Raw genomic sequence first — 26,217 nt, 5'->3', positions numbered from 1 at the left:
GGAGAAGGGGGCGGGGGGGGTGGGGATGGGTGTTGATATCTTCTTTCCAAGTCTAGGTTGGTAGCAGTTTGGATGACTAGATTTGGAACTATGCATCTTCAAGCTGATATTAGTATTCCAATGCTGTTGTATCTTATCGACCAGATTCATTGGTTTGTGCATCAAGTTCTATTTGACTCGTCAAGTAAGCCGCTGTATAGGAAGTGGTGGATCAAGACGACTACTTCGGACTTCCTTAAGAGAACTCCATCCATAATGAAACTATATTTTGCGGCATACTTAGGAAGCATCGTTGCGTATAGAAGTTAGTTATGAATGTATAGTGTCTGCATTGACAAATTGCTTGCTGCAGTTTCCCTTTGCTAAGCATTGACAATCCAAACTAGGACAGTCAACAAGAACGCGGGACTATGTACTGTAGCTCTTTAATGTCTATTATACTTGATAATGCACAGCCGGTAGCAGTTTCCTTACTTTTGTCATGCCAGTCTTTTATTTTTTTACAGTCCAGTGTTTTTTTGGACTTTCCGCTTTAAAAGGGGCATGTCTAACTTATATGCATGTGGACCATTTTGCTTTCGATGCTTCCGAAATTATAGCATGCAGTCTTCACTATGATTTTGGTTTTTCTCTCCTTGCCAATCAGGCATGTGAAAATGCCCTTCTATGTCTACGGAGGTGTGACACTTCTGGCTTAGAAAATTTCACTGGAGATGTCCGGAGTATAGCAAGTCTCAAGGACGTTGTTATTGCATCCACTGGTTCATGCAGTGGTATGTTGTATAGTAAAGCGTTAGTCTTATCAATTTTAATCTGATCTTATCTCTACCGCTTGTCCTGCCTCTATCATACCAGTGGTCCATGAATGTTCTCTCTTTGATATAGTACTTTACACTGCTACTGAAAGGATATAGTCCATAAAAGAATTCGCTCAATTTTCTTTTATGATGCACTTTAGGGGCATGATGCTTCAGTGACAATCGACCATGTTGGTTCAAACTCATAATATCTTTAGTTCTTCCTGGAAAATGTTTTAGTGAAGTTACATTATTTTTGGATGCATCATTTAAGTTGCTCCATTTGATCAAGTCTGTATGTAAGTATTCTTAGCACTGAGCGCTTATGGAGAATGGTCGTGGGAATGGAAGAAATCAACTGTCCTCATTCTGCTGTATTTAAAGACTACAGAGCTTTGAGTGGAAATTTCATTTTTCATGGAATCTATTAGACAAACTAATATAGATGAACAGAGACAGCTGTTGAGCCTATTCCTTTTACCTTTTCCAACTTTTGCCAGTAGGGATAAATGTATCCCTTGCCTCACAGAAGTGATGATGGCTAAGAAAATGAACCTGAAATTAGATGTGATGATGAAGAAGTACCCTGGTTGTATTATTTAATGATGTCCTTTCTTGACCAATAAGACAACATCGTTTTTAAAAATTTTACACAGCATTATCTAGTTTAGTTCCTTAACTTTTTTGATCAATTCTGATTCTCAACATGCAAAATTGTTCTTTTCGTTGAAAACAAAAATTGTAGGTAGCCAGATCTTGGGCATACTTTAGCACTTGGATTGAAACACTTCCCAATTTTGAGTTAACCATGCAATAGCTTGATGGTGCTGCTGCACATGCAATTTGCTGGTCAATATTTGCGGAGTCATATGTTCCCTCTTTAGCAGATTTCACCATCTTTAGCAGTGATGTTTATCAATGTGAAGCATGAATCAGAAAAATCAGTGTGTCTAGGGAAATATTTGACCGTATGGAGTGTTGGATGTGAAATTCTGCTGATTAAACTCTCCATGTAAGTTTGTCTTGGATATTACCATCAGAATTTTTGGGACTTCTCTCAATCTTGACTTGGGATTACTAGCAGTTATTTGATTGGTGAGTACCGTCAACTGCATTTTAATAAGCTCTTTGCAGTGAATGGAATGCTAAGCATAGTCATGCTGTAGTTTGACTCATCGTGGTATGTACAGTTCAGGCAAAGGCAGTGAAATATTTGAAGAGGAAAGAAATGGAGAGAAGCAAGCAGCAAGCTTCTACATTCAGAGAAATCCAACCTGTTGCAAGTGTTCTGTTTAGAGATGGTATTAAGAAGCGTAAAGCAAGGAAATTTTTGGAATGCCAGGCTTTAAGGTCAGATGCAAGAAACTCACACACTAAAGTTTCAGGTTCCGTTTAGTCTCCTAACCTTGCACATACGGGTGTGGATGTAATGGTTCATTTCCTGAATTTAAAATGATCTGAAAGCACCTGAAGTTGTAACCTTGACCCTCTATGTGAAGAGATGGTACGGTTTCGACTCTTTAAGAACTTGCCACATATTAATCATATGTATTTGATAAGCTCCAAGTTGCTTGATTTGTGACCACATATATTTATCATTGGGGATTACTGCTACATCATGTTGGAAAAAGTATTAGAATACATAAAATAATAATAATTATTGGAAATACATTATAAAAGATTAAAAAATAAAAAGAAATGTCTGAGGTGTGCAAATACTGCCCTTAAGAATAATTCCGCCCCTCGGAGTACGTAACTCAGTGCGTAAGGTTTCAGCGACTATCCTCCCAAGATACAACAGACCTTCTTCTATACTCCGCACTGAATATTAGAAGGAAACATAACAACTTTTGTGTATAACCCAGCAAAAAGAAAAGAAAAGATGTGATAACATGTTGTATCTACTAAGATTGTGGTTTTTGAAGTTTAATTTATATTTAAACAAGGAAAAGAGAGTAGGAGATCATCATAAATCAATTGGTAATTAAATATATGACCGTTATAAAACAATGACGAGTTTATGAAGTAATAAATCAAAAGTTATAAAGCCGTTAAATGACCGTTATACAATCATTAAAAAACGGTTACATGATCGTTGAAAAAGCCCTTACAAAAATGATGACTTTCATGACGATCATAATTTCAAATAAATATTTCAAAACTACTGAAATATCCAACAATCCCTCACATATTTCAGAAAGTTTGACAAGAAAATAGAATAATGCTAGGTTATTGGAGAGTAACGCATCAGAATTGGTGCTTGTTAGGCTATGAACCAACTCTAGAAAGAATGTACTATAATTTTCGAAATCATTGGTAAAATTTGAAACTTCTATAAATCAAGAATTTATTTTTGTGAATTATAATTTTCATCAATCACATTACACTCCCACAAACTTTGTTGTTCAACGCGGTTTTGCGCTAATAGGCCATGCGCGTGCTTGGTTTATTCGTAAGTGCTTTAGAGATTTTCGCCAAAAATTCTCATAGGAGTGGCTCTACTCCACACTTATATAGGTGATTCCATCCAGTGTATTCTGCAGTTTAATACACCACCTAATGGCTATGAAATTTCATTAAGAGCTTAGCCCAACTTCTTTTTCCTTACAGTTTTGCACTATTGTCATTTTAGGATGGACAATAATTTTTAATAGTGCATTAGATCAACAAATGACTTGTTATTACCCATATGAACCTGATTCATGGGATCGCCAATCACATAGGTTGGGTTACTATCATTATTGATTTTCTTCAATTGGCTTGTCCCATTCCCCTCGATGTATAGTAAGAGGATTGGCCAAAATCAATTTCTGACTTCATATAGTTAATGGACATACTTCCATCATTAAGCAGATGCTTTACCACGTCATCCCTCAATCGGACGCGTCAATTTTTACCATTGAAAATTTTATCTTTGAACGGCTATTGCCTCTTGGCAATCATGATGTATAAACAGAAAATGTGTCATTTTCCCAAAGGAATATGTACTAAGAGTTTCTCAACTACTCGGCCTCATTTTCATATATGAGTTTGAGAAGAATTTTTTTTTTCTTAAGAACTTGAATAGTTCTCAATTTACCAAAGAACAATAAATATTTTCTTCTCATTCACCCCATTGGAACTTAGGAGGATAAGGCATTTTGTTTACACATATATGCCTAATAGCACTTGAGTCTACCACCAATTCCTTTCCATTTGCCAAAATATTGGCTTGGAAAATGATTACAGTAATTACATCATCAGATTATCTGCTTCAACCAAGTCAAATTTTGGTTAACAGGATTATCATTTCCCCCCACATTTTTTTTTTTACTGCTGTCAATAATACATGTTGCTCCAAAAATATTAACCAAAACTCAGAGGTTAGCAGAAATCTAAAATGAATTAACAATTTCACAAAATAATTGTAAGACTTCCTCTAAGGTTATATATGAATCACCAAAAATGTCTCAACAATGCATACTCAATATAAAACATGTAATCAATTTAATTATGCAATAAAATACTATTTAATAAATTTGTCAAAAGTTGTGCGTGGAAAATTAGATCATTGCAAAAGAGACATTATAATCTTTAACCCATAAATTTGTGGCTATTATAAAATATAAACTTCTTTGATTGTTTCAAACATAAGTGAGAATCTAATAAATTTAGGAATAGGATCATGACAATTTTGACAAAAAAAAAATGTTTGGACTAAAACTTTAGTAGTCATAAATATAATGCCAACAATGTTTTACACATGTAAAACTCAAAGTAGACTTTAACTCTTTAAGCAACATTTAAATGACTAACTTTTGAAATATAAAAAATATCACAAAAGGCAGGATGCAAACTCACTAAATGCCGATCACGCTAATTTAGCCAGAAAAGTAATGAATGGAAAATATTGGGGTATATCATTAATCAATTGAATAGCCGTTGCCCAATTATTCTCTCAGCTTATGCTTGCTAAATTGGGTCTCCATTCCCTTCTCTTTCTATTAAGCATAATTCCACGTCGTCAAGAAGGCAATAATTTGCTACCATTCTAATGCTAGAGAAGTTCTATATGTGTGTGGACGAGAGAGAATTATCACATCTTCATGTATTTATCAAACATACACATTGTCATGTAGCAAATACCAACACATGTATGAGCATATACATAGATAGAGGCCCACGCTGCACTCCCAAGCAAGCATGAATAAAGATATGCTATCAAATACCAACACAAACTCGTGTCTACACTTACTTGAGCATGTTGGCATGGACATCACCAACTGACTAATGATTGTATGCACTCTAGTATATTCCCAAGAATGACGGGACAACACTGTGAGGAATACTATAGAATTTTATTCCAAAGTCAAATGACACCTATTTTCAAAATTTATAAGCACAATAATATAAGGTAAAAAGCGCGTAATTTTAGTGGTAAAACACAAAAATCCCACTTGACAGCATCCATTGTTTCGCTGAAAACAATTATATATAACCTGATCCAACATGAACAGGCTCGATAAGATTTTGTAGAGATGGAGCCAAAGACAAATTAAATAGCAGATAAAAACAGTTATAAATTGGCTTCATGAATGTACATTAAACAAATCTTACCAAGAGAATAGGAAGAATTAAGGACAAATGGAAATATTTTGAGTAATAGAGGAGCACCCCAATTTCCAATCATATATGGATGATTATTAAAATAATCACGAACTTGAGAGAGAAAATGCATACACACGTTTGACTTACTATTGGAAAACAAGTATAGGTATTGAAGCCCCAAAATAAAATAAATATATATAAAAGAAATATTAGCCTGATTTTCTATTTCTTTTATGGTTTTCCTTTTCTATTTCTTTTTAAGTAGCCACATGGAATCACTATGCCATTTTAAAAGATTTTCTATATAGGTAATTGGAAAATTTGTAAGCATCTTCCGTAAAAGTATAAGAGCACACATTCATGGAATATATCTAACAAGATCAAATCAAATCTAAAGAGAACACACAAGCTCGTGACGCCAAATTTCAAATATTAGAATGAAAGGATCTCGACCTACGTGATGATGATTCCTCGAAATGTGGAAACAGCACACCAAAATGGCAATTACGTTCTTCAAGCATTAATTTAGAGTTTCCAAAAAACGACTTACTTGAAACTCAATAAACTTACCAAAACGACCAAAAGCTATTTTGTGTTATTGCTTGATACTGTCCCATGACAAACCACCCAAGAATATGTGATACTTGTCCTTCACCATTTCCAAATCCTTGTTTAATTCCAAGGTCGATGGAAGCACCGGCAGTTCCAATTTTGAAAGGTATAAGGCAATTATCCTTAAGATTGTTGGAAAAAAATTAGAATACATAAAATAATAATAATTATTGAAAATATATTATAAATGATTAGAAAATAAAAAGAAATGTCTGAGGCATGCAAACACTGTCCTTAAGGATAATTCCGTCCCTCGGAGTACGTAACTCAGTGTGTAAGGCTTCAACGGCTATCCTCCTAAGATACAACAGACCTTCTTCTGTACTCCGCACTAAATATTAGAAGGAAATAGAACAACTTTTGTGTATAACCCAGCAAAAAGAAAATGACAGATGTGAGAACATGTTGTATCTACTAAGATTGTGGTTTGAAGTTTAATTTATATTTAAACAAGGAAAAGAGAGAGTCGTCGGGAGATCATCATAAATCAATTGCTAATTAAAAAGATGACCATGATAAAATAATGAAGAGTTTATGAAGTAATAAATCAAAAGTTATAAAGTCGTTAGACGACCGTTATACAACCATTAGAAAGCCGTTATATGACCGTTGAAAAAACCGTTACAAAAATGATGACTTTCATGACGATAATAATTTCTAATAAATATTTCAAAACTGCTGAAATATCCAACACATCAACGCTGTGTTATCATGGCCAAAAAGCATCTTCGTATGGTGTTGTCAGTCTTTTTTGAAATGATATATGGCATTTTAAACTTCTTTTAACTGTCGGGAACTCTCAAATACAAGATGAATGAACTTATGGATATGGAACCTGGCTAAGGAATTGCATTAAGTGTAGATGAGTCCCCATTTCCAAGTTCTTCTGTCGTTAGTCCGAGTTACAGATTGAAGTTTTAATAGTGGAATTTCAAACGGGTATTGTTTATGCAATCCAATATTACAAAGGCAGATTGTTCCTCGCTAGCTGAATCATCTGGGCCAAGACACAACTTCGGTCCTTCACCATGCGCACATTTCCTTTCTAGGTTGTCACCTTCAAAGAGGTCTGAGAACCTGAATTGCTTGAATCCGAGGGCTATAACGAGACTAGGTGTAAGGGAAACAAATGAGCTGGGTCAAGCCATGGGCATCATATGCTTGTTGCTTCATCCGAATCTAATATCTGTCCCCTCGTGATGGGCGATCATGGGAACTACAAATTTAAATTTTCAACAATCAATTTTGGAGACCGAGAGCCTTTTGTCTCTGCTGAATGCTATCAAGTTCACAGCAATTCCGCCTAAGACTCCATTCATTTACATAGACTGCTATTCTCAATATTTGCTCCTCACCTGCACCCGTTTTCTTGAGTTAAAGAACTTGCATCCCTGTTCGTATTACATCGATTAGAGAAAACTGTCCTATTAGATTGTGTTTAGCGATCCGGATAAAATTCAAGATATGATAAAATTTATCCTATCCTGCATTTGGCGCTTACTCAAGACAATATGAAGTCACATATAAGGGAGATATAAGCCAAATAAATTATCCTATGGGGAGGTGGGATAAAGGTGGATAGTGGGGAGGAGCGGTTTCATTCCATACAGGTTCCATTTGGAACTTACCCGTTAGAATATATTCTTTATTTTTTGGAACCTTAAACCTATTCTGCATACCCTAGAATCTAGAACATACCCTATCATAGGTTCCATGGTGGGTTCTGGGGTTTACCTAGGTTTCACATAGATTAATAACTGAACGAATGCAGTGAATTAAAATCTTTAATGATCACCACTTGCTGCTACAATTCACTAACTTATTTATACTTAGACATGTGAGAAATTTGAATATTAATAAAGCAAAAGTCTCGATCATAAAATGGAAGCTCAGATTAGCACTTTCAGATTATGTACTCATTATCGAATGGTATGGAAAATTATAAGATCATGCGAAGACATAAACTAAAAACATTAAAAGTTGTTCCAAGTTCTTCCAAGTTCTAGATTCCTCCGGTTAAGAACTTGAAATCTACTCGTTAAAATAGGTTCATTATTTTTTGAAATCTGGAATTTATCTTGCATACTTTGAAACTTGGAACCCATAGGTTCCCACTGATCCGCTTCTTAGATTTTAGGTTCTATCATGAAACCATACTCCCCCTAATGCTTGGCTCAACCTAATTTGCTTTAGTTGCCGAACAGATTTATTGGGCAACATAAGATAAAAGAGGAAAGCCTAGCATATGGGAGCATCATCTTAGATGATTGAAATCAAGCACTCGACTCGACCTAATCCGCTTTAATTGCTAGGAAGAACTATATAGAGTTACTTAAGATAAAAGAGGAAAACCTTAGCTTGGATTAACGATTGCAAGTGTAAGAATTCTATCACGTGAAATGTTTTCAACATATGAGATATTGTCGACTCATGTTATCTATATCTTCATATATTAAGTAAAGGCATTTGAATAATAAAATGATGACGTGGCTTCTTGAGAATTTTGCAATGATTATGATATTAATTAAAATTAAATTTATATATTAGATGAATTTGATTAGTACAAGGATAATCTTACCTCTTGATCAGGATTTCATAAAGTTTTGATTCTTTTCCTCCATCATAATCTTTAATTAATGTATTTATACTCTTACTACTTCTAACTAAAATTTCTCCTCCATACCGTTTTAAAAAAGATGGAACGAGAAAGAAATTACATTTGATTGAAGTGGTCTTTTTAGAATCAGTCTTTTTTTTTTTGAAAAAAAAATGAGAAATACAATTCCAATGTCTCTTTATTTTCTCAAATTTTCAATCTTTTCTTTAATAGAAATTGAGGAAAAAAATAAATGTGTTTTGATTTTAACCGTACGACATAGAACAAATAGGAAATGAACCTATCGAACTACTACATGTTGATACTCACGATTTTGATAGCCATATCACTGATTTAGAGGAGATCTCTTGAAAAGTATTTAATGTTCATTTTGATAGCCATATCACTGATAGCCATATAATGGAGGACGAATGGTTTTATAAAAAAAAAAAAAAAAAAATAAAAAAATCAAAAATTGAATGTTTGGTGGGCAACGTGAAAAAATTAAAAAGTTTTAGGGTAAACGTATTACTACCCTAAAAACCGGGTGTGTTGTACGACCACTATAAATTACGGGATGGTCCCGAGCACTTTAACAGCAACTTCGAACAGCGGAGTAGGAAACTAGCAATGGAGGAAGCGAAGGGATTGGTGAGGCGCGTCCACCTTGTCAAGTTCAAAGACGGTACCCCACCTGCCCGAATCGAGGAAATCCTCAAGAATTACGCCAATCTCGTCAACCTCATCGAACCCTTGAAATCTTGGCACATGTATCGTTCTCTCTCTCTGTCTAATCTCTGCGTTTTCCCCACTTTCTTGGCGCTTTTTCCCCTCTGTTCCCCCTCAGTCGAGCATATCTATGTCCTGGTGATCTGCCATGGAATGTTCATCAGTAGTTTGTTTGAGATGCCTGATCTTGGGTTAAACTTCTCTCTCGTGAAATTAGGGGAAAGAACGTGAGCATCATGAATTTGGACCAGGGCTTCACGCACGTCTTCGAAGTAACGTTCGAGAGCGCTGAGGGATTGGCAGAGTACGCGGATCATCCTATTCACACCGAATTCTCGAAACAAACCCGCCCCTATCTGGATAAAGTCATCGCGATCACCTATGAGCCGACCGTCTGTACCTGAATCGCCTTCTTACTGCGATATCGGCCAATGTTGTGTTCGAATAAAAGGTTTTTTTATGTATGACTAAACTGAAGATCGAGGTGTCCTTATCTCGAATAAGGTGATTAATATGGTTCAGACTCTAAAGACTTTTGTCTTTGCAAATAACGAGTTAGAAATAGCACTACATCTAAATTCAGATCCATGAGTACAACCGTGGCCTATCCATTCATTGCGGTATTGTGTTTTGATTTTTCTTTAGGTTTACATGGAGTTCTTGCTAACGTTGATGCATTCAGTCAGATCACTCATAAATCTTACTCAATGGGTACAATTAGACATTACTAGAAATAATTGTAAAAGCAATCCTAAACCTATTGTACTGCAAGTAATTAAGTACTAAACATTTTAGTTGTGTCAATTTAGTCATAAATTTTATTGACAATTTGTCAATAAGGTTCTTTTGGCCAATTTTAATTAAAAATAGCTTAAATGAACACTAAATATCTTACATAACGTGACCGGTATTAACATGGATAATTTTTTCCTTTTTTTTTTAGAGATTTTTCTGATTTTTTTCCTTTCATTTTTTTTTTTTTTCGCAAAGTACTTAGCTATGGCTGGTGTCTAGCCACAGGGGAGGCCAAAAAGGGCACGACCCTCGTGAAATTTGACAAGAAATGACTCTTGCAACCTACAAGAGTGCAACCGTCATGACCTAAGTGAAGGCGGCCCTCACTTACGCTGCAATACTGACCCTCACTGGTCCTCACTTGTGGCCAGTCATCGGCTACCGATCATAGGCCAAAAAAAAAAAAGGAAAAAAGAAGAAGAAAAAATTCAGAATTTTTTTAAAAATACAAAAATTGTTTGCGTTTGCGCCAACCAACATACACGAGCAATTTCCGAGCCAAAATCATCCAGAAGGATTACATTGTTAAATCATTAAAATGTTTAAAACTAAATTAACAAGTAAAAGATTGATGACTGAAATGACCGTTATAAAATAAATTTAAGATTTTTTAGATAATTTTCTTGATATTATCTTCCCGGAAAAAGCGGAATTTTGATTGAAGAATAGGACATCTATTCTAACAACTCATTGCAATAAGAAAGCCTTTCCATTTGGAGTCAATCCTCGTATATATCTTGGATTTCACGTCATCTTGTAAATAAATTTCGCACGACCTTGAGGTGCATGACCCGTCTTAAAGCCAGGCAGGCGTGGGTGAGCGGCAATTAGAGCCGCCAATGTCGAACATCTCCGCATCTTAGCATAAACCCCAAAAATGAATGAGAAAAGAAGGAAAGAGGTGAAATCGTGAGAGAGAAGGGAAAGATTTTGGTTCATGCAAGCCTCGGATATCTCGGCATGCCAAATTGATGTCATTTCCAAATACATTGCAAGAATTTTTTTGGAGTGGCTTGTTGAGATGCATCTGTGAGTTGTATTAAAAAAGTCTCACGTCGGAGAATTAGTGGTATGGAATTGTATTTGATTCATAAGTCAATGTTTTGGCTCGAATTTCCTTTTGACAATCTTCCCTTATGAAGATATTGGATTTTTTCATGGCTAATGGAGATGAACAATTACTCTTTGGGTCCACCGGTCGCGGTGGCTCCGCTGGATAAGGTCCTACTGATCCTCAACCTAGAGGTGAAGGATTCAAAACCCAGGGGAGGCGCTAGGTGTATTAAGTGTGACTCAGGAGTGGTGGGTCCTCCTGCTTAAGTGTCACGTGGGGGTTTACGGCCCCGGCTGTTGGTTGCAAGCCGATTCCTCCAGCACAAAAAAAAAAAAAAAAAAACAATTACCCTTTGGGCAAAAATAAAACCACCGCATGCGGTGGCCTAGCTGGATAAAAGCTCCCATGATGTCTACTTAAGACGGAGGAGTTCGAATTATGCGGGACACACGGGATCTTAAGCATGACATCGGGGTGGTGGGTCTCCTGCTAGCGTCGCCCCAGGGTTTGCCTGCCGACTGCTGGCTGTACGAGATTCCTTGGGTATAAAGAAAAGAAAAAAAAAACAATTACCCTTTGGGCTAAAATAAATTTGAAACAATGGGCTTGGCCCAGCACGTGCCTTATGTCATAATGTGGAGGATCGATGCGATGTATCAACCCAGCCAAGAAACTCACACACTAAAATTTCAGATTCCATTTAGTCTCCTAACCTTGCACATACGGGTGTGGATGTAATGGTTCATTTCCTGATTTTAAAATGATCTGAAAGCACCTAAAGTTGTAACCTTGGCCCTCTATGTGAAGAGATGGTACGGTTTCGACTCTTTAAGAACTTGCCATATATTGATCATATATTTTTGATAAGCTCCGAGTTGCTTGATTTGTGACCACATATATTTATCATTGGGGATTACTGCTACATCAACGCTGTGTTATCATGGCCAAAAAGCATCTTCGTATGTTGTTGTCGGTCTTTTTTGAAATGAAATATGGCATTTTAAACTTCTTTTAACTGTCGTGAACTCTCAAATACAAGATAAATGAACTTATGGATATGGCGCCTGGCTAAGGAATTGTGTTCAGTGTAGATAAGTCCCCATTTCCGGGTTCTTCTGTCGTTAGTCCGAGTTACAGATTGAAGTTCATAATAGTTGAATTTCAAACGGGTATTGTTTATGCAGTCCAATATTGCAAAGGCAGATTGTTCCTCGCTAGGTGAATCGTCTGGGCCAAGACACAATGTCGGTCCTTCACCATGCGTGCATTTCCTTTCTAGGTTGTCGCCTTCAAAGAGGTCCGAGAACCTAAATTGCTTGAATCCGAGGGCCAATAACGAGACTAGGTGTATGGGAAACAAATGAGCTGGGTCTAGCCATGGGCATCATACGCTTGTTGCTTCATCCGAATCTAATATCTGTCCCCTCATGATGGGCGATCATGGGAACTACAAATTTAAATTTTCACCAATCAATTTTGGAGACCGAGAGCCTTTTGTCTCTGCTGAATGCTGTCGAGTTCACAGCAATTCTGTTTAGGACTCCATTCATTTACATAGACTGCCATTCTCAATCTTTGCTCCTCACCTGCACCCGTTTTCTAGAGTTGAAGAACTTGCATCCCTGTTCATATTGAAGTTCGCGCATGTTGGAATATAATATACGAAAACGATAACATCTTACAATTTACATCAACGCACAAACTCCAGAGAAATAAATAAGAAATAATAAGGACACCAGAAAATTTTTTACTTGGTTCAGTTTAAAAATTGATACATATATCCACAAAGAGAGGCAGCAGCAAATAATCTACTATAATCAATCAAAGTTTATAATCGCTTACACGCTCGAGTATTTTTCACATCTAGATTTAACCCAAAACCCAAAATGTTTATAAATAAACAACTCACTTAAATATAAACTCACTACATAAAATTACCACTCGTTCAAGCTCAAAACAAAACGCTTTACATACGCCAAAATCAGGAACTCCAGCGTTCATCTTTGGTCTGCGAACATACGGCTTCAAGGCTTCACGTGGCTGGACGTCTTTCTTGTGCAGCTTCTGGAATCTTGCGACTCATACGTGCAGCTCACTCCTCCACATAAAAGAAACCCTAAACTTTTTATATTATGTGCCCAGAGTCAAAACTTCAAAATTCCTATTCGGGCCTGCAGATAAAGAAGAAACCTTTGCTCCTTTTTTTTTCAAATTCTATTTTATTTCCTCTTAGTCTAAGAAAAGAAGGGCTTCTTCATCCAATTTGAAATATACTTGGAAAATCTTTATCAACAAAATTCGGTTTAACAAATCATTATCCGAATTTAAATTCGATATATTAATTTAACAGCGTGTTCTTTATAGCGGTTAGAGATGATTGTCCTATTAGATTGTATTTGGTAATCTGAATAAAATTCAAGATATGATAAAATTTATTTTATCCTACGTTTGGCGCTTACTCAAGACATGATAAAGTCAGATATAAATGAGATATAGGCCAAATACATTTATCCTATGGGGAGGTGAAAAAGGTGGATGGCAGGGATGATCGGTTCCAAATTCCGTATGGGTTTTACCTGGAATTTACCCGTTAGAACAAGTTCTTCATTTTTTGAAACTTGAAACCTACTTTACATACCCTAGAATCTGGAACTTACCCTATTATGGGTTCCATGGTCGATTCTAGGGTTTACCTAGGTTTCACATCGATTATTAATTGAATGAATGCAGTAAATTAAAATCTTTAATAATCACCACTTGCTGTTATAATTCACTGACCATAACTTATATTTAGACATAGAAAAATATGAATATTAATAAAGTAAAAGTCTCGATCATAAAATGGAAGCTTAGATTAGCACTTTCAGATTATGTACTTATTATCGAACAGCATGGAATATTACAAGATCATGCAAAGACATAAACTAAAAACATTAAAAGTTGTTCCAAGTTCTAGGTTACAAGCTCCAAGTTCTAAGTTCCTCTAGCTAAAAACCTGAAACCTACATGTCAAAATAGATTCTTTATTTTTTTGAACATGGAATCTACCCTGCATACTTTGAAACCTAGAACCCAAGTTCCAACTGATCCACTTCTCATATTTCAGGTTCTATCTAGAACCATGCTCCCCTAATACTTGGCTCAACCTAATCCGCTTTAGTTGCTAAAAAGATTTATTGAGCAACTTAAGATAAAAGAGGAAAGCCTAGCATATGGGAGCATCATCTTAGATAATTGCTAGAAAGAACTATATAGAGTTACTTAAGATAAAAGAGGAAAACCTTAGCTTTGATCAACGATTGCAAGTGTAAGAATTCTATCACGTGAGATGTTTTTAACATATGAGATATTCGTGACTCATGTTACCTATATCTACATATATTAAGTAAAGGCATTTGAATAATAAATTGATGACGTGGCTTCTTGAGGATTTTGCAATGGTCATGATATTAATTAAAATAATTTATATATTAGATGAATTTGATTAGTACAAGGATAATCTTACCTCTTGATCAGGATTTCATAAAGTTTTGATTCTTTTCCTACATCATCCCTTTAATTAATGTATTTATACTCTTACAACTTCTAACTAAAATTTCTCCTCCATGCCTTTTTAAAAAAAAGATGGAACGAGAATGAAATTACATTTCATTGAATTGGTCTTTTTAGAATCAGTCTTTTTTTTTTTTTTTTTTTTTTTGAAAAAAATGGAGAAATACTATTCCAATTTCTCTTTATTTTCTCAATTTTTCAATCTTTTTTTTTTTATATATAGAAATTGAGGGAAAAAACAAATATATTTTGGTTTTAACCGTACGACATAGAAGGAATAGAAAAGGAACATATCGACCTACTACATGTTGATACTCTCGATTTTGATAGCCATATCACTGATTTAGAGGAGATCTCTTAAAAAGTATTTAGTATTCATTTTGGTCGACTTTTAATTATCTTTCTTTGGCTAAGTGGCATGTATTGAAGGAGGGACTTCTTAGAGAAAATGAGATGGAAATATACTTTCACTCCTTAATAAAAGTCGTGCGAGAGCAAAATATAATGGAGGACGAACGGTTATAAAAAAAAAAAAAAAAAAAATTGAATGTTTGGTGGGCAACGTGAAACAATTAAAATCTAAGGGTAAACGTATTACTACCCTAAAAACCGGGTGTGTTCTCCGACCACTATAAATTACGGGATGGCGTGGACTGTGGAGCCCAAGCACTTCAACAGAAATTTTGAACTGCGGAGTAGGAAACTAGCAATGGAGGAAGCGAAGGGATTGGTGAAGCGCATGCTCCTTGTCAAGTTCAAAGACGGTACCCCATCTGCCCAAATCGAGGAAATCCTCAAGAACTACGCCAATCTCGTCAACCTCGTCGAACCCTTGAAATCTTGGCACATGTATCCTTCTCTCTCTGTCTAATCTCTGCGTTTTCCCCACTTTCTTGGCGCTTTTTCCCCTCAGTTCCCCCTCAATCGAGCATGTCTTTGTCCTGGTGATCTGCCATGGAATGTTCATCAGTAGTTTGTTTGAGATGCCTGATCTTGTGTTGAACTTCTCTCTCGTGAAATTAGGGGAAAGAACGTGAGCATCATGAATTTGGACCAGGGCTTCACGCACGTCTTCGAATTAACGTTCGAGAGCGCTGAGCGATTAGCAAAGTACGTGGATCATCCTGTTCACACCGAATTCTCAAACCGGCTCCGTCCCCATCTGGATAAAGTCGTCGTGATCACCTACGAGCCGACTGCCTTCTGTACCTGAATCACCTTCTTACTGCGATATCCGCCAATGTCGTGTTCGAATAAAAGGTTTGTTATGTATGACTAAATTGAAGATCAAGGTGCCATTATCTCGAATAAGGTGTTTAATATGGTTTAGACTCTAAAGACTTTTGTCTTTGAAAATAACAAATCAGAAATAGCACTACATCTAAATTCAGATCCATGAGTAAAACCGTGGCTTGTCCATTCATTGTGGTCTTGTGTTTTGATTTTTCTTTAGGTTTACATGAAGTTCTTGAACGTTCATGCATTTAGTCTGATCACTCATAAATCTTACTAAATTGGTATAATTAGACATTACTGGAAATAATTGTAAAAGCAATCCTAAACCTATTGTACCGTAGGTAATTAAGTATTAAACCTTTTAATTGTGTCAATTTAGTCATAAATTTTTTTGACAATTTGTCAATATAGTTCGTTTGGCCAATTTTGATTGGAAATAGTTAAAATGAACACTAGACATCTTACATAATATGACTAGCATTAACGTGAATAATTTTTTTCTTTTTTCTTTTTTAGAGAATTTTCTGATTTTTTTTCTTTCCTTTTTCTTTCACAAAGTACTTAGCTATGGCTAGTGTCTAGCCACGAGGGAGGCCAAAAAAGGGCATTGCGACCCTCCGCAAATTTGGTGAGAGCTGACTCTCGCAACCTACAAGAGTGCAACCCTCATGACCTAGGTGAAGGCGGTCCTCACTCAAGCCGCAATAGTGACCCTTACTAGTCCTCACTTGTGGCCAGTCGTCGGCTACTAACCATAGGCCAAAAAAAAAAATAAAAAAAAAAAAAAAAAGGAAAAATAGAAAAGAAAAAATTTAGAAAATTTTAAAAATACAAAAATTGTTTACATTTGCGCCAACCAGCATACACATGAGCAATTTCCCAACCAAAAATCGTCCATAAGTATTATATTGATAAATCATTAAAATATTTAAAACTAAACTAACAAATTAAAAGATAGATGAATGAAATGACCGTCATACAATAAATTTAGAATTTTTTAAATAATTTTCTTGATATTATCATCCCAGAAAAAGCGGAATTTTGATTGAAGAATAGGACATCTATTTTAACAACTTATTGAAATAAGAAAGCCTTTCCATTTGGAGTCAATCCTTGTGTATGTCTTGGATTTCACGTCATTTAGGTGGGGCTGTTACGCTGGTAAATAAATTTCGCACGACCTCTCGAAGTGCATGACCCGTCTTAAAGCCAGGCAGGCGTGGGTGAGCCGCAATTAGAGCCGCCAATGTCATGCTAGCAGTCGGTCCGAAACTTCTTTATCGGGATAAACTTGTCGAATTGATGTGAACCGGATGAATACGGATCTTGGATGAATACACAACTCTCAAGCGACTCAAAAGAGACAAAGATACCCGTCGGATGCCCTTACATTCACGATTATAAAAAATAAAATAAAAAAAAGGATTTCATTTGAACTTTTATGATGCATAGGTCCTTTGGAAAATTAGACTCTGTTTTTGGTTAAATACGCTTTTTATCGAGTCCCTTTAGATACTTGTAGGCTTAATTATTTATTTAAGAAACCATTGGGATCACCCTCTCTACATGGGAAGGGGGAGGCAAGGATTTTGAATCTTGACCTTCTCAGGGATTGGGAGGAAGGCAATTTAGCTTTAGATATGAATTTCGACTCTCACACTATGTAATGAGGCAGATCAAAGAGCTTGAGAGTGAGAGCCAGAATAAGAGTAGACTTAATCCTTTATTTAACTGATCTTTTAATATATATCGATACTTCAAATCGAATCTAACCAAATAGTGATTTTGGATGCACGAACTTACTAGTTTGCATTCGTGGGCATAAATTTTTCAATGAGTTATAATAATCGTTAATACCACGAAAAATCCTAAATTAGTATATCTATGATAAATTTATACCTAAATTAATTTTTTTATCACTAAAAATCCCAACCTAATATATTTGTGACAAGCCTCGAACATCTTTGCATCTTAGCATAAACCCCAAAATTGAATGAGAAGAGAAGGAAAGAGGTGAAATCGGGAGAGAGAAAGGAAAGATTTTGGTTCATGCAAGCCTTGGACATCTCAGCATGCCAAATTGAGGTCATTTCCAAGTGCATTGCGAGAATTTTTTTGGAGTGGCTTGTTGAGATGCATTTGTGAGTTGTATTAGAAAAGTGTCACGTCGAAGAATTAGATGGTATGGAATCGTATATGGTTCATAAGTCAATGTTTTGGTTCAGATTTCCTTTTGACGATCTTCCCATATGAAGATATTGGGTTTTTGTATGGCTAATGGAGATTGAACAATTACCCTTTGGGCTAAAATAAATTTGAAACAATGGGCTTGGCCCAGCACGTGCATCATGTCGTGATGTGGAGGATCTATCAACCCGGCCTAGCACAAGGCGACACCTTAATTCAAGCTGGCCAGGCACAATCCATAATAATTTGACATCCCTACTTAATGCGAAGTTTTTACATCTCACTCTCTTGAGTTAAGGAGTTTCTAATTTTTCTCACATCGCTCTCCAATCCATAATGATAAGTTTCTTTGACACAACATGTGTCTTTGCATTAGTTCAAACGAAACACTACTTCTAGAAATATATCTAAGAAGCAATTCGAATGCCAATTGATCACCACCATTGAATTGAAACAAACCTTATCGAATCGATCTGGTCAAACCATCCTCCAAAAGAACATCGGTGGCAACTCACGTGACGAAATTCCAATTGAGTCACCCATGACGACGAAGCTGTGAAGTGACATGAGACGGGAAGGACTCATCGTCGTTTGTTTACGACTTTCCAGAAATTTTATTTGGAAAGTTCAAAAGAGGGAAGCGTGCAGACATGGGAGTGATGAAAAGTAAGATGCAACACGCCCAGGTATAAATAAGAGACCGCCAGGTGACAAATGAAGTATAGAGAAAACTTGAGAAAATGGAGGAAGCCAAAGGACTAGTGAAGCATGTGTTGCTTGTGAGGTTCAAAGATGATACCACGCCTGACCAGATTGAAGAACTCATCAAGGGCTTCGCCAATCTCGTCAATCTCGTCCCTCCCATGAAATCTTTCCACTGGTCTCTCTCTCTCTCTTCTCTCTCTCTCTCTCTCTCTCTCTCTCGCTGAGCCAAATGATTTTTTGTGATCATTTCTGGGGTTAATGTTACAGGGGAAGGGATGTGAGCATTGAGAATGTCCATCAAGGTTTCACTCATGTGTTCGAGACGACGTTCGAGAGCACAGAGGGAATAGCAGAGTACTTACCTCATCCAGCCCATGTCGAGTTCTCAAAGCGGTTCCTCCCCCGGTTGGAGAAGGTCCTTGTGGTCGACTTCAAGCCGACCACTGTTCACGCTTAAACCGAATCGAATCGTGCTATATTCTGCTGATGCCATGCTTAAATAAAAGTTTTATTGCGTGAGAGTAATAACTTGAATTCTATTGTACTGTAGTGTTGGTTAATGTAATATATGGTTTGAAAAGTTATATTGACAAAATCTTCATATTTTCTTCGTGTAACATGGCGAATTTTGTGTTCCAATGCACAGCTTTGATGAGACGGCCGTGCTACTAAATACCAACAAATATTAAGACTTGACTAAATTGATTTTATGATTAAGTAGTAAGGTCTCAAATGTTGCTAACTCAAGAGAAAAATTCACAGGAAGGTTCTGTGGCCACCTATGAAATTTATTCTTGGTCCGTATCTTTTGTTTCAAGTCCTTTTGAGTGTTTTCGCCTGGCCTTTAGCCAGAGTCTACATCTCCTTGTTGAATCTCCTCATTGTTCAAACGCTTTATCATCTCGAACAAAAAAATTTCATATCATCCTCCGATTAAAGTTGGACCTAGTTTTATTTGTTCAATAAATTCATTTGTCATCGAATCTTTGCAAACCAACTACTTTTCAATTATCAGCCAATCTTTCCTAACAATCTGTTGACGGCAAAAAAATGTTCGAGTGTAGTATGTGACAGTTTGATCAACAGAAACTTGTTGGAGGTCAAGTAGAGGAGTCAAGTAATCATTGAGTAGCGAAGTCAATGTAAATATTGATGTAACTGTCGAGTAGTGGAGTCTTAGAATACGCTTGTAATTGTCGATTATAAGCTATAGAAACTCGCATTGTACTCTTTGTCGAGTAGTGGAGTCTTAGAATACGCTTGTAATTGTCGATTATAAGCTATAGAAACTCGCATTGTACTCTTTGTGAAGGATCACCAATCAATTAACGTTGTTCAGTTTTACTTCTAACTTATATTCACATTTCAGTTTCCTTTTATATATGGTTGAACACGACTATCTCAAGTTTCAGTACTTTTGATCTTTTTTGGTCGAATTGCACTTCCTGTTCAAAAATTAGCAAATGACTCTTCACATCCTCTATCCATTGGCTTATCAATCATATTTTGAAGGGCATTTTGTCAATATTTTTTTGGTGAAACATCTCTTTTGGCACACTCAATGGGACTCTTGTTCATTGATCCAAGGAAGTTTTCATGGTGAGAACCAAAAATCAACCAGAACCAGATAATGTTGCCGGTAACAACAATCCAATACCACAAACTGGAAACGAAGTTACCTTGCATTTTGAGTCTTTAGCCGCCAGGAGAGCAATAGAAGGAAATTGACCTGAAGAAGTCAATCTTCTAAGGCATCTTACAAAAGAGTTGCTAAGGGATGTTGCTCCAAACTCCAACATTATAACAACCAGGTCAAACGAGGATAGAGAGTGGTTGTTGGGGCCAAAGAGCTTGGACAAGGAGCAACTCATAGAAAGCTTTTAGGATGATGAAGGGGATATAAATGAATTGAATTGTGCATTGAATTTGGGGAGAACGTGTTTGGGATATGTGTGTGTGTGTGTGAAAATTAGAATTAACTCACAAAGACACCTTTTGATGAACATTAAGTTTTGCTTTGGAACTCTAAAGTTAAATGTGTTTAGGCTAGACCACTACTATGATGGGTGACCTCTTGAGAAAGTGTCGACCCGTACTCTGCAAGACAAAATCGTGAGGCTTGATGTAGGACTGGCCAAAGCGAATAAAATCTTGAGTGAGTTAGTTCTAATATGTTATAATATGTTGTTAGAGTAGGATCCCCTCCAATAGGTGTATGGTTCGAGAACAAAACACGCGGAAGTTGGCAGGCCTATAACAATGGGTCTGATAAGTAGGGGTGTTAACGGTTCGGTTTGGTTGGGCTTGACTTAGTTTTTTTGAAAAACTGAATCAAATCGAACCGTTAGAAAAACTTCCGAACCAAACCGAATGAGGCCCGAACCGAATACGAACTAAACCGAAATTTGGTTTGATTTAGTTTTTCGGTTTTTAGTTTTCAACTTTCAATTTTTGGTTTTTGCATTTGTTTTTTTGTTTTTTTTTTGTTGTATATTATAACTTATAAGAGTAATTTTCCTAGCCCTTGTTTGATTCGTATTTTCAGTTTTGGGTTTTCGCTTTGTTTTTTTCTTTTTCTTTTTTGGTCAAATTTTATAAGAATAACTTTCCCAATCCCTGGTTTGGCGGTTTGGCTCGCTTCAATTCGAATTTTTTATTTTTTTATTTTTTTGGTCGTATGTTTTCGGATCGGTCCAATTCCAGTTTACCACTGGGATTCGCCCTAGTGGCCACCCCAATATATAAGGGGGAGGTGAGGGGTTCAAATCCCCACCTTCTCAGGGGGATGGGGTGGGGACAAGTAAGTTTCAGGAGTGGGTTTCGACTCCCACGCTCTGCAAGAGACAGGGTAAAAGTCTAAGAGTGAGTGTATAGTAGATATAGAGTAGAGCGACCAAAAAAAAAACCCAGTTTAATTATGATCTCAATTAATGAATTAATTGATCAAACCTTTAAACTTAATAACCTATTATTTTCAATAAGTACGTTATTTATTGCATATGCATACGATATGTAATTACCAATTTAAACGAGTGGCCTCTCCAACTCTTTTATTTTAATAGAAAAGTTTCATCCAAAAATATTTTCTTTTACTGATGTCTATTCGTTATATAAATAATTAATCCTGAATAAAAGAAAAAAAGCTACCGAAATAATAATTTGTAGATAACTGAATAAAAAGAAAGAAAGAAATCAGCAGGAACGAAAAAGGCGAAAAAAGCAATAATAATTGTTGTCTTTTCCCCAAGCTCAACGTCAAATTAGTGGACAAAAAGCAACACTCTTTTTCTTCTTCTTCTTCCCCTCTCTCTCTCTCTCTCTCTCTCTCTCTCTCTCTCTTCTTTCTCTCTCCGCATCTACATCCAACCCGAAACACAGTGCGCAGCGGCAGACCGCAAGCGGATCTCGGCAGCCGGTCCAGCCCTGTCGCTCCGACCGTGTCCTCGCCGGAATGTCCTTCTCCATCACCATTGCCATTGCCGACCAAGACGAGAGGAGACGGGAGAGAATTAGAAAAGGAATTTGGTTAATGGTTTGTGACCTGTGGAGAGGATTTTATTGGTTTGTCGATTTGGTTTGATTCAGTTAATCGATAAAAAAAATTTCGTTTTTAATGAGAACCGAACCAAATAAAAACCGAACCGAAAAAATCGAATTTTTTTGTTCAATTTAGTTTCGTTCGATTTTGACACCCCTATCAATAAGGATAGAGCGTGGTCGTTGAGGTTAGACGGCCTGGACAAAGAGTGGCTCATGGTAGGCTTCTTGAATGGCAAATGGGGCATGAATGAATTGGAGTATGCACTGAATAGGAGGAGGACATACCTGGGATATTTATGTGAAAACTGAAATTAATTTATAAAAGCGTCTTTTGACACAACAACAGGCTTTACAAGTATGTTTAGGTTAGAGGACGATCATGATATGTGACTTTTTAGTAAAGTACTTGCCTGTACACCAAACGACTAATCTGTGCGGTTCAGTGTGAGACGGGTTAAAGTAGACAATATCTCAAATGAGTCAATCTAAAGATGTTACATCCAGTCTCAGTACTTATGAATTTTTTCTTCTAGCCGAATTGTGCTTTTTGTCAAAAAATCAGCAAAGAATCCATCACATTATTTGTCGATTGGCTCATCAATCCATATTTTGAAACGTGTTTCGTCGACCTCGGTGCAACACACTCAAGTCTGGTTCTTTTCCTTTGCATGCTTTCATTATTTTCAACCCACATTCATGCCGCATTTGCGAGTTTCCAGAAACTAGTCAAAGATGAAGTCCTAGAAGTACGTTATATAGATTCGCATCACCCGAAAAAATGTGTTTATAAGTAAAATGAATAGAAATCTAGCGTACGGGAGCGTAGTCTTAGATAATTAAAATGAAGTACTTAGCTAGATCTGATCCACTTTAAGCGTTGGAAAGATTTATAGGTTAACTTCAGATAAAATGGGAAAACCTAGCATAGGGGAGCGTAGTCTCGGATATTGAAATGAAGTACTTGGCTCGGCCTAGTTCGCTTTAACTGCCGAAAATATTAATAGAGTAACTTACGATAAAAGGGAAAACCTAGCATGTGGGAGCATCGTCTTAGATAATTGAAATGAAGTACGTAACTCCACCTAATCCGCTTTGACTGCTAGAAAGATCTATAGAGTAACTTAAGATTAAAAAAAAAAAGGAAAACCTTAGCTTGAATCAATAATTAAAAATGAAAGAATTCTATCACAAGAAATGTATTTGACATATAAAATACTCTCTTGACTCAGGTTACCTATATCTACAAATAGTAAATTGATGAAGTGGCTTCTGGAGGATTTTGCAATGACTTTGCTACTAATTAAAATAAAATCTATATGTTAGATTAATTTCATTAGTACAAGGGTAATCTTAAGGATTTCATAAAGTTTTGATTCTTTTCCTACATCACACTCTTTAATCGATGTGTTTATACTCTCACTATTTCTAACCTAAATATAATGGAGGACTAATGGCTACAAGACGAAGAATGTTAGGTGGGTAATGTTAAATAATTAAAAAATTTAAGGGTAAATGTATACTACCCTAAAAACCGGGTGTGTTTTCTGTAATTTTCTCAGACCACTATATAAGTATATAAATGACGGGATAGTGTGGGCTGAGCTTGAGTACTTTGGAGTGTGGACCGGAATTTGGAACTCCGTAGTAGGAAACTAACAATGGAGGAAGCGAAGGGATTGGTGCGGCATGTGCTCCTTGTCAAGTTCAAAGACGGAACCCCACCAGCCAAGATGCAGCAAATCATCAAGAATTTCGCCAATCTCGTTGACCTCATCGAACCCTTGAAATCTTAGCACATGTACTCTTCTCTCTGTGTCTGATCTCTGTGTTTTCCCCGCCTTTTCTGGCGCTTTTTCCTACTTGGTTTCCCCTCAGTCGAGCATATCTATGTCTTGGTGTATCGTTCATAGACTCTTCTTTGGCAGTTTGTTTGGAATGCCTGATCTTGGGTCATCATCATCTCTTCTATAAAACTAGGGGAAAGGTCGTGAGCATCAAGAATTTGGACCAGGGCTTCACGCACGTTTTATATTTAACGTTTGACAGCGCCAAGGGATTAGCAGAGTACATGGATCATCCTGTTCATGCCGAATTTGCGAACCAATCCCTTCCCCATCTGGACAAACATGTTGTGATCGACTATGAGCAGACCGTTTTCCATACCTGAATCGACTTCATGCTGCAAGCTCCGCCAGTGTTTTGTTCGTTAAGAATGTTTGTTGTGCACGACTAAACTAAAGATCAAGGGCGCCGTTATCTTGAGTAAAGTAATTGATATGGTTCAGACTTGAGAGACTTGTCTTTGCAAATTACAAGTCAGAAATAGTGCTATGTCTAAATTCAGATCTGTGAGGACAGCCATGGCCTGTCTGTCCATTCATTGTTTCTATTCTTCTTTAATTGGAGTTTTTAGTAATGTTCACACCTCCAGTCAGATGACTTGTAAATCTTACTGACTCTGTCAAAAAAATCCTAAATCTTTTATAGGACAACCGTCACGCCCCGATCCTCGGGCGCGCGCCCATCCCTTACTTGGTCGATTTATTTGCGACGTCCCAGGAAGGTCGCCGACCCATTCATTTATATACACATGCGGAAGCTTAATAAAATCCCCAGAAAATCAAACAATGGAATAGAAAAATAGGATCATATTTTTCAAACCAAGACGAGTCTTTATAGACAAACTGGTTAATTACAAACTTAGGCTGTTTACAAAATTAACGGCTTATCAAAAAGGGGACTATCTTAACATCGACTAGTCAGACCCATTTGCCGATTTTTGAGCCTCCACCTTCCGAACTTTAGGACTTCCGGTCCTCCACGATCGTCATCTAGGAACCTGAAATATTTTCCCAAAACCGGGATGAGACTATGTCTCAGCAAGTTCTACCCCACTAAGACCCAATTAGGAAGCCAATACGCCATAAGGGCTGCCTAAGCACAACACGAATCAAAAGGCTTTCCTTGGCATCAGTTCCTTTCCTGCACATTAGTTCGATTAATAATATTGATAACTACAGCAAACAATCACATTCCACCAATCAGATCGACTCAGCGATCAATCGACTTAATCGATTACATGTCACCACGACCTTTCCCTAGTCAGTACATTCAATACTATCTATAAAATCCGACCATAGTCTAGGACTGCTCACCCAAAGTTGATAATAGATAGCATAGCTCGCCCAAAGCTGATAAATATAGTATACTATGTATATGCTCGCCCAAAGCTGATAGATTAGGGCCCCCAGGCCAATTTAATATACTATATATGCTCGCCCAAAGCTGATAAATATATCGCTCGCCCAAGTTGATAATAAGGCATACTGCTCACCCAAAACTGACATATCGCCCGTAGGTCAATATAGTATACCGGTATATTGCTCACCCAAAGCTGATATATCGCCCAAAGGCTGATATAATATACCACTTCAACTATATAGTCAATTCATCATTTTTATCATTCATGATAAATAGCCGTGTGTGGGTACACGGTTGGCCTTAGCCAAAATATAATAATTTTACTTAAAAATATCCCACCAATTTCATCAGCCCATTACATATTTTTGGCGTTGTAAACCGACGCCCGGTTATTTCTCCATTAATAACCAAAATCATATAATTTAGAAAATCCTAAATTCACAATTAATTCGATTCAGCACAAATTAACGCTCAAATAAATAAATGGACTGCACCACGATAATCAGCATGGAATTTCGGTCGTCGACTATCTAAATCTTAATTTCCGAATTTATTTAATTAATTAATTAATTTCTAAAATTAATAATTAATTACAATAAATTCAATTTAGCTCAAATCGGAGCTCA

At 36.7% G+C, this 26,217-nt stretch overlaps 3 protein-coding genes and 1 pseudogene across 3 annotated transcripts; all 4 read left to right on the top strand.

Moving 5' to 3' along the window:
* Window positions 1-9,204: 9,204 nt before the first annotated feature.
* On the top strand, window positions 9,205-9,853 carry LOC108957065 (stress-response A/B barrel domain-containing protein HS1-like). The gene is made up of 2 exons (XM_039305984.1): window positions 9,205-9,362; window positions 9,539-9,853. The coding sequence occupies exons 1-2, from the start codon at window positions 9,223-9,225 to the stop codon at window positions 9,723-9,725; spliced, it is 327 nt and encodes a 108-aa protein (XP_039161918.1). The 5' UTR covers window positions 9,205-9,222; the 3' UTR covers window positions 9,726-9,853.
* Window positions 9,854-15,350: 5,497 nt separating this feature from the next.
* Window positions 15,351-16,118, top strand: LOC104432613 (stress-response A/B barrel domain-containing protein HS1). Its single transcript, XM_010045084.3, has 2 exons — window positions 15,351-15,571; window positions 15,746-16,118. The coding sequence occupies exons 1-2, from the start codon at window positions 15,366-15,368 to the stop codon at window positions 15,933-15,935; spliced, it is 396 nt and encodes a 131-aa protein (XP_010043386.1). The 5' UTR covers window positions 15,351-15,365; the 3' UTR covers window positions 15,936-16,118.
* Window positions 16,119-16,759: 641 nt separating this feature from the next.
* On the top strand, window positions 16,760-19,528 carry LOC104435292 (stress-response A/B barrel domain-containing protein HS1-like). The gene is made up of 2 exons (XM_039306406.1): window positions 16,760-19,025; window positions 19,118-19,528. The coding sequence occupies exons 1-2, from the start codon at window positions 18,886-18,888 to the stop codon at window positions 19,305-19,307; spliced, it is 330 nt and encodes a 109-aa protein (XP_039162340.1). The 5' UTR covers window positions 16,760-18,885; the 3' UTR covers window positions 19,308-19,528.
* Window positions 19,529-24,048: 4,520 nt separating this feature from the next.
* Window positions 24,049-24,557, top strand: LOC120290707 (annotated as a pseudogene).
* Window positions 24,558-26,217: the final 1,660 nt, after the last annotated feature.

Source organism: Eucalyptus grandis, chromosome 2 (assembly GCF_016545825.1).
Source record: "Eucalyptus grandis isolate ANBG69807.140 chromosome 2, ASM1654582v1, whole genome shotgun sequence".
Taxonomy (NCBI): domain Eukaryota; kingdom Viridiplantae; phylum Streptophyta; class Magnoliopsida; order Myrtales; family Myrtaceae; genus Eucalyptus; species Eucalyptus grandis.
Note: the sequence above shows the minus strand (reverse complement) of the source record. Positions and strands in the feature narration are given on the sequence as shown.

Coding starts and splice junctions, on each gene's coding strand:
- LOC104435292 (XM_039306406.1), top strand. CDS start 18,886: ATGGAGGAAGCCAAAGGACTAGTGAAGCATGTGTTGCTTGTGAGGTTC. Junction 19,026..19,117: donor CCCATGAAATCTTTCCACTG/GTCTCTCTCTCT, acceptor TTAATGTTACAG/GGGAAGGGATGTGAGCATTG.
- LOC104432613 (XM_010045084.3), top strand. CDS start 15,366: ATGGCGTGGACTGTGGAGCCCAAGCACTTCAACAGAAATTTTGAACTG. Junction 15,572..15,745: donor CCCTTGAAATCTTGGCACAT/GTATCCTTCTCT, acceptor TCGTGAAATTAG/GGGAAAGAACGTGAGCATCA.
- LOC108957065 (XM_039305984.1), top strand. CDS start 9,223: ATGGAGGAAGCGAAGGGATTGGTGAGGCGCGTCCACCTTGTCAAGTTC. Junction 9,363..9,538: donor CCCTTGAAATCTTGGCACAT/GTATCGTTCTCT, acceptor TCGTGAAATTAG/GGGAAAGAACGTGAGCATCA.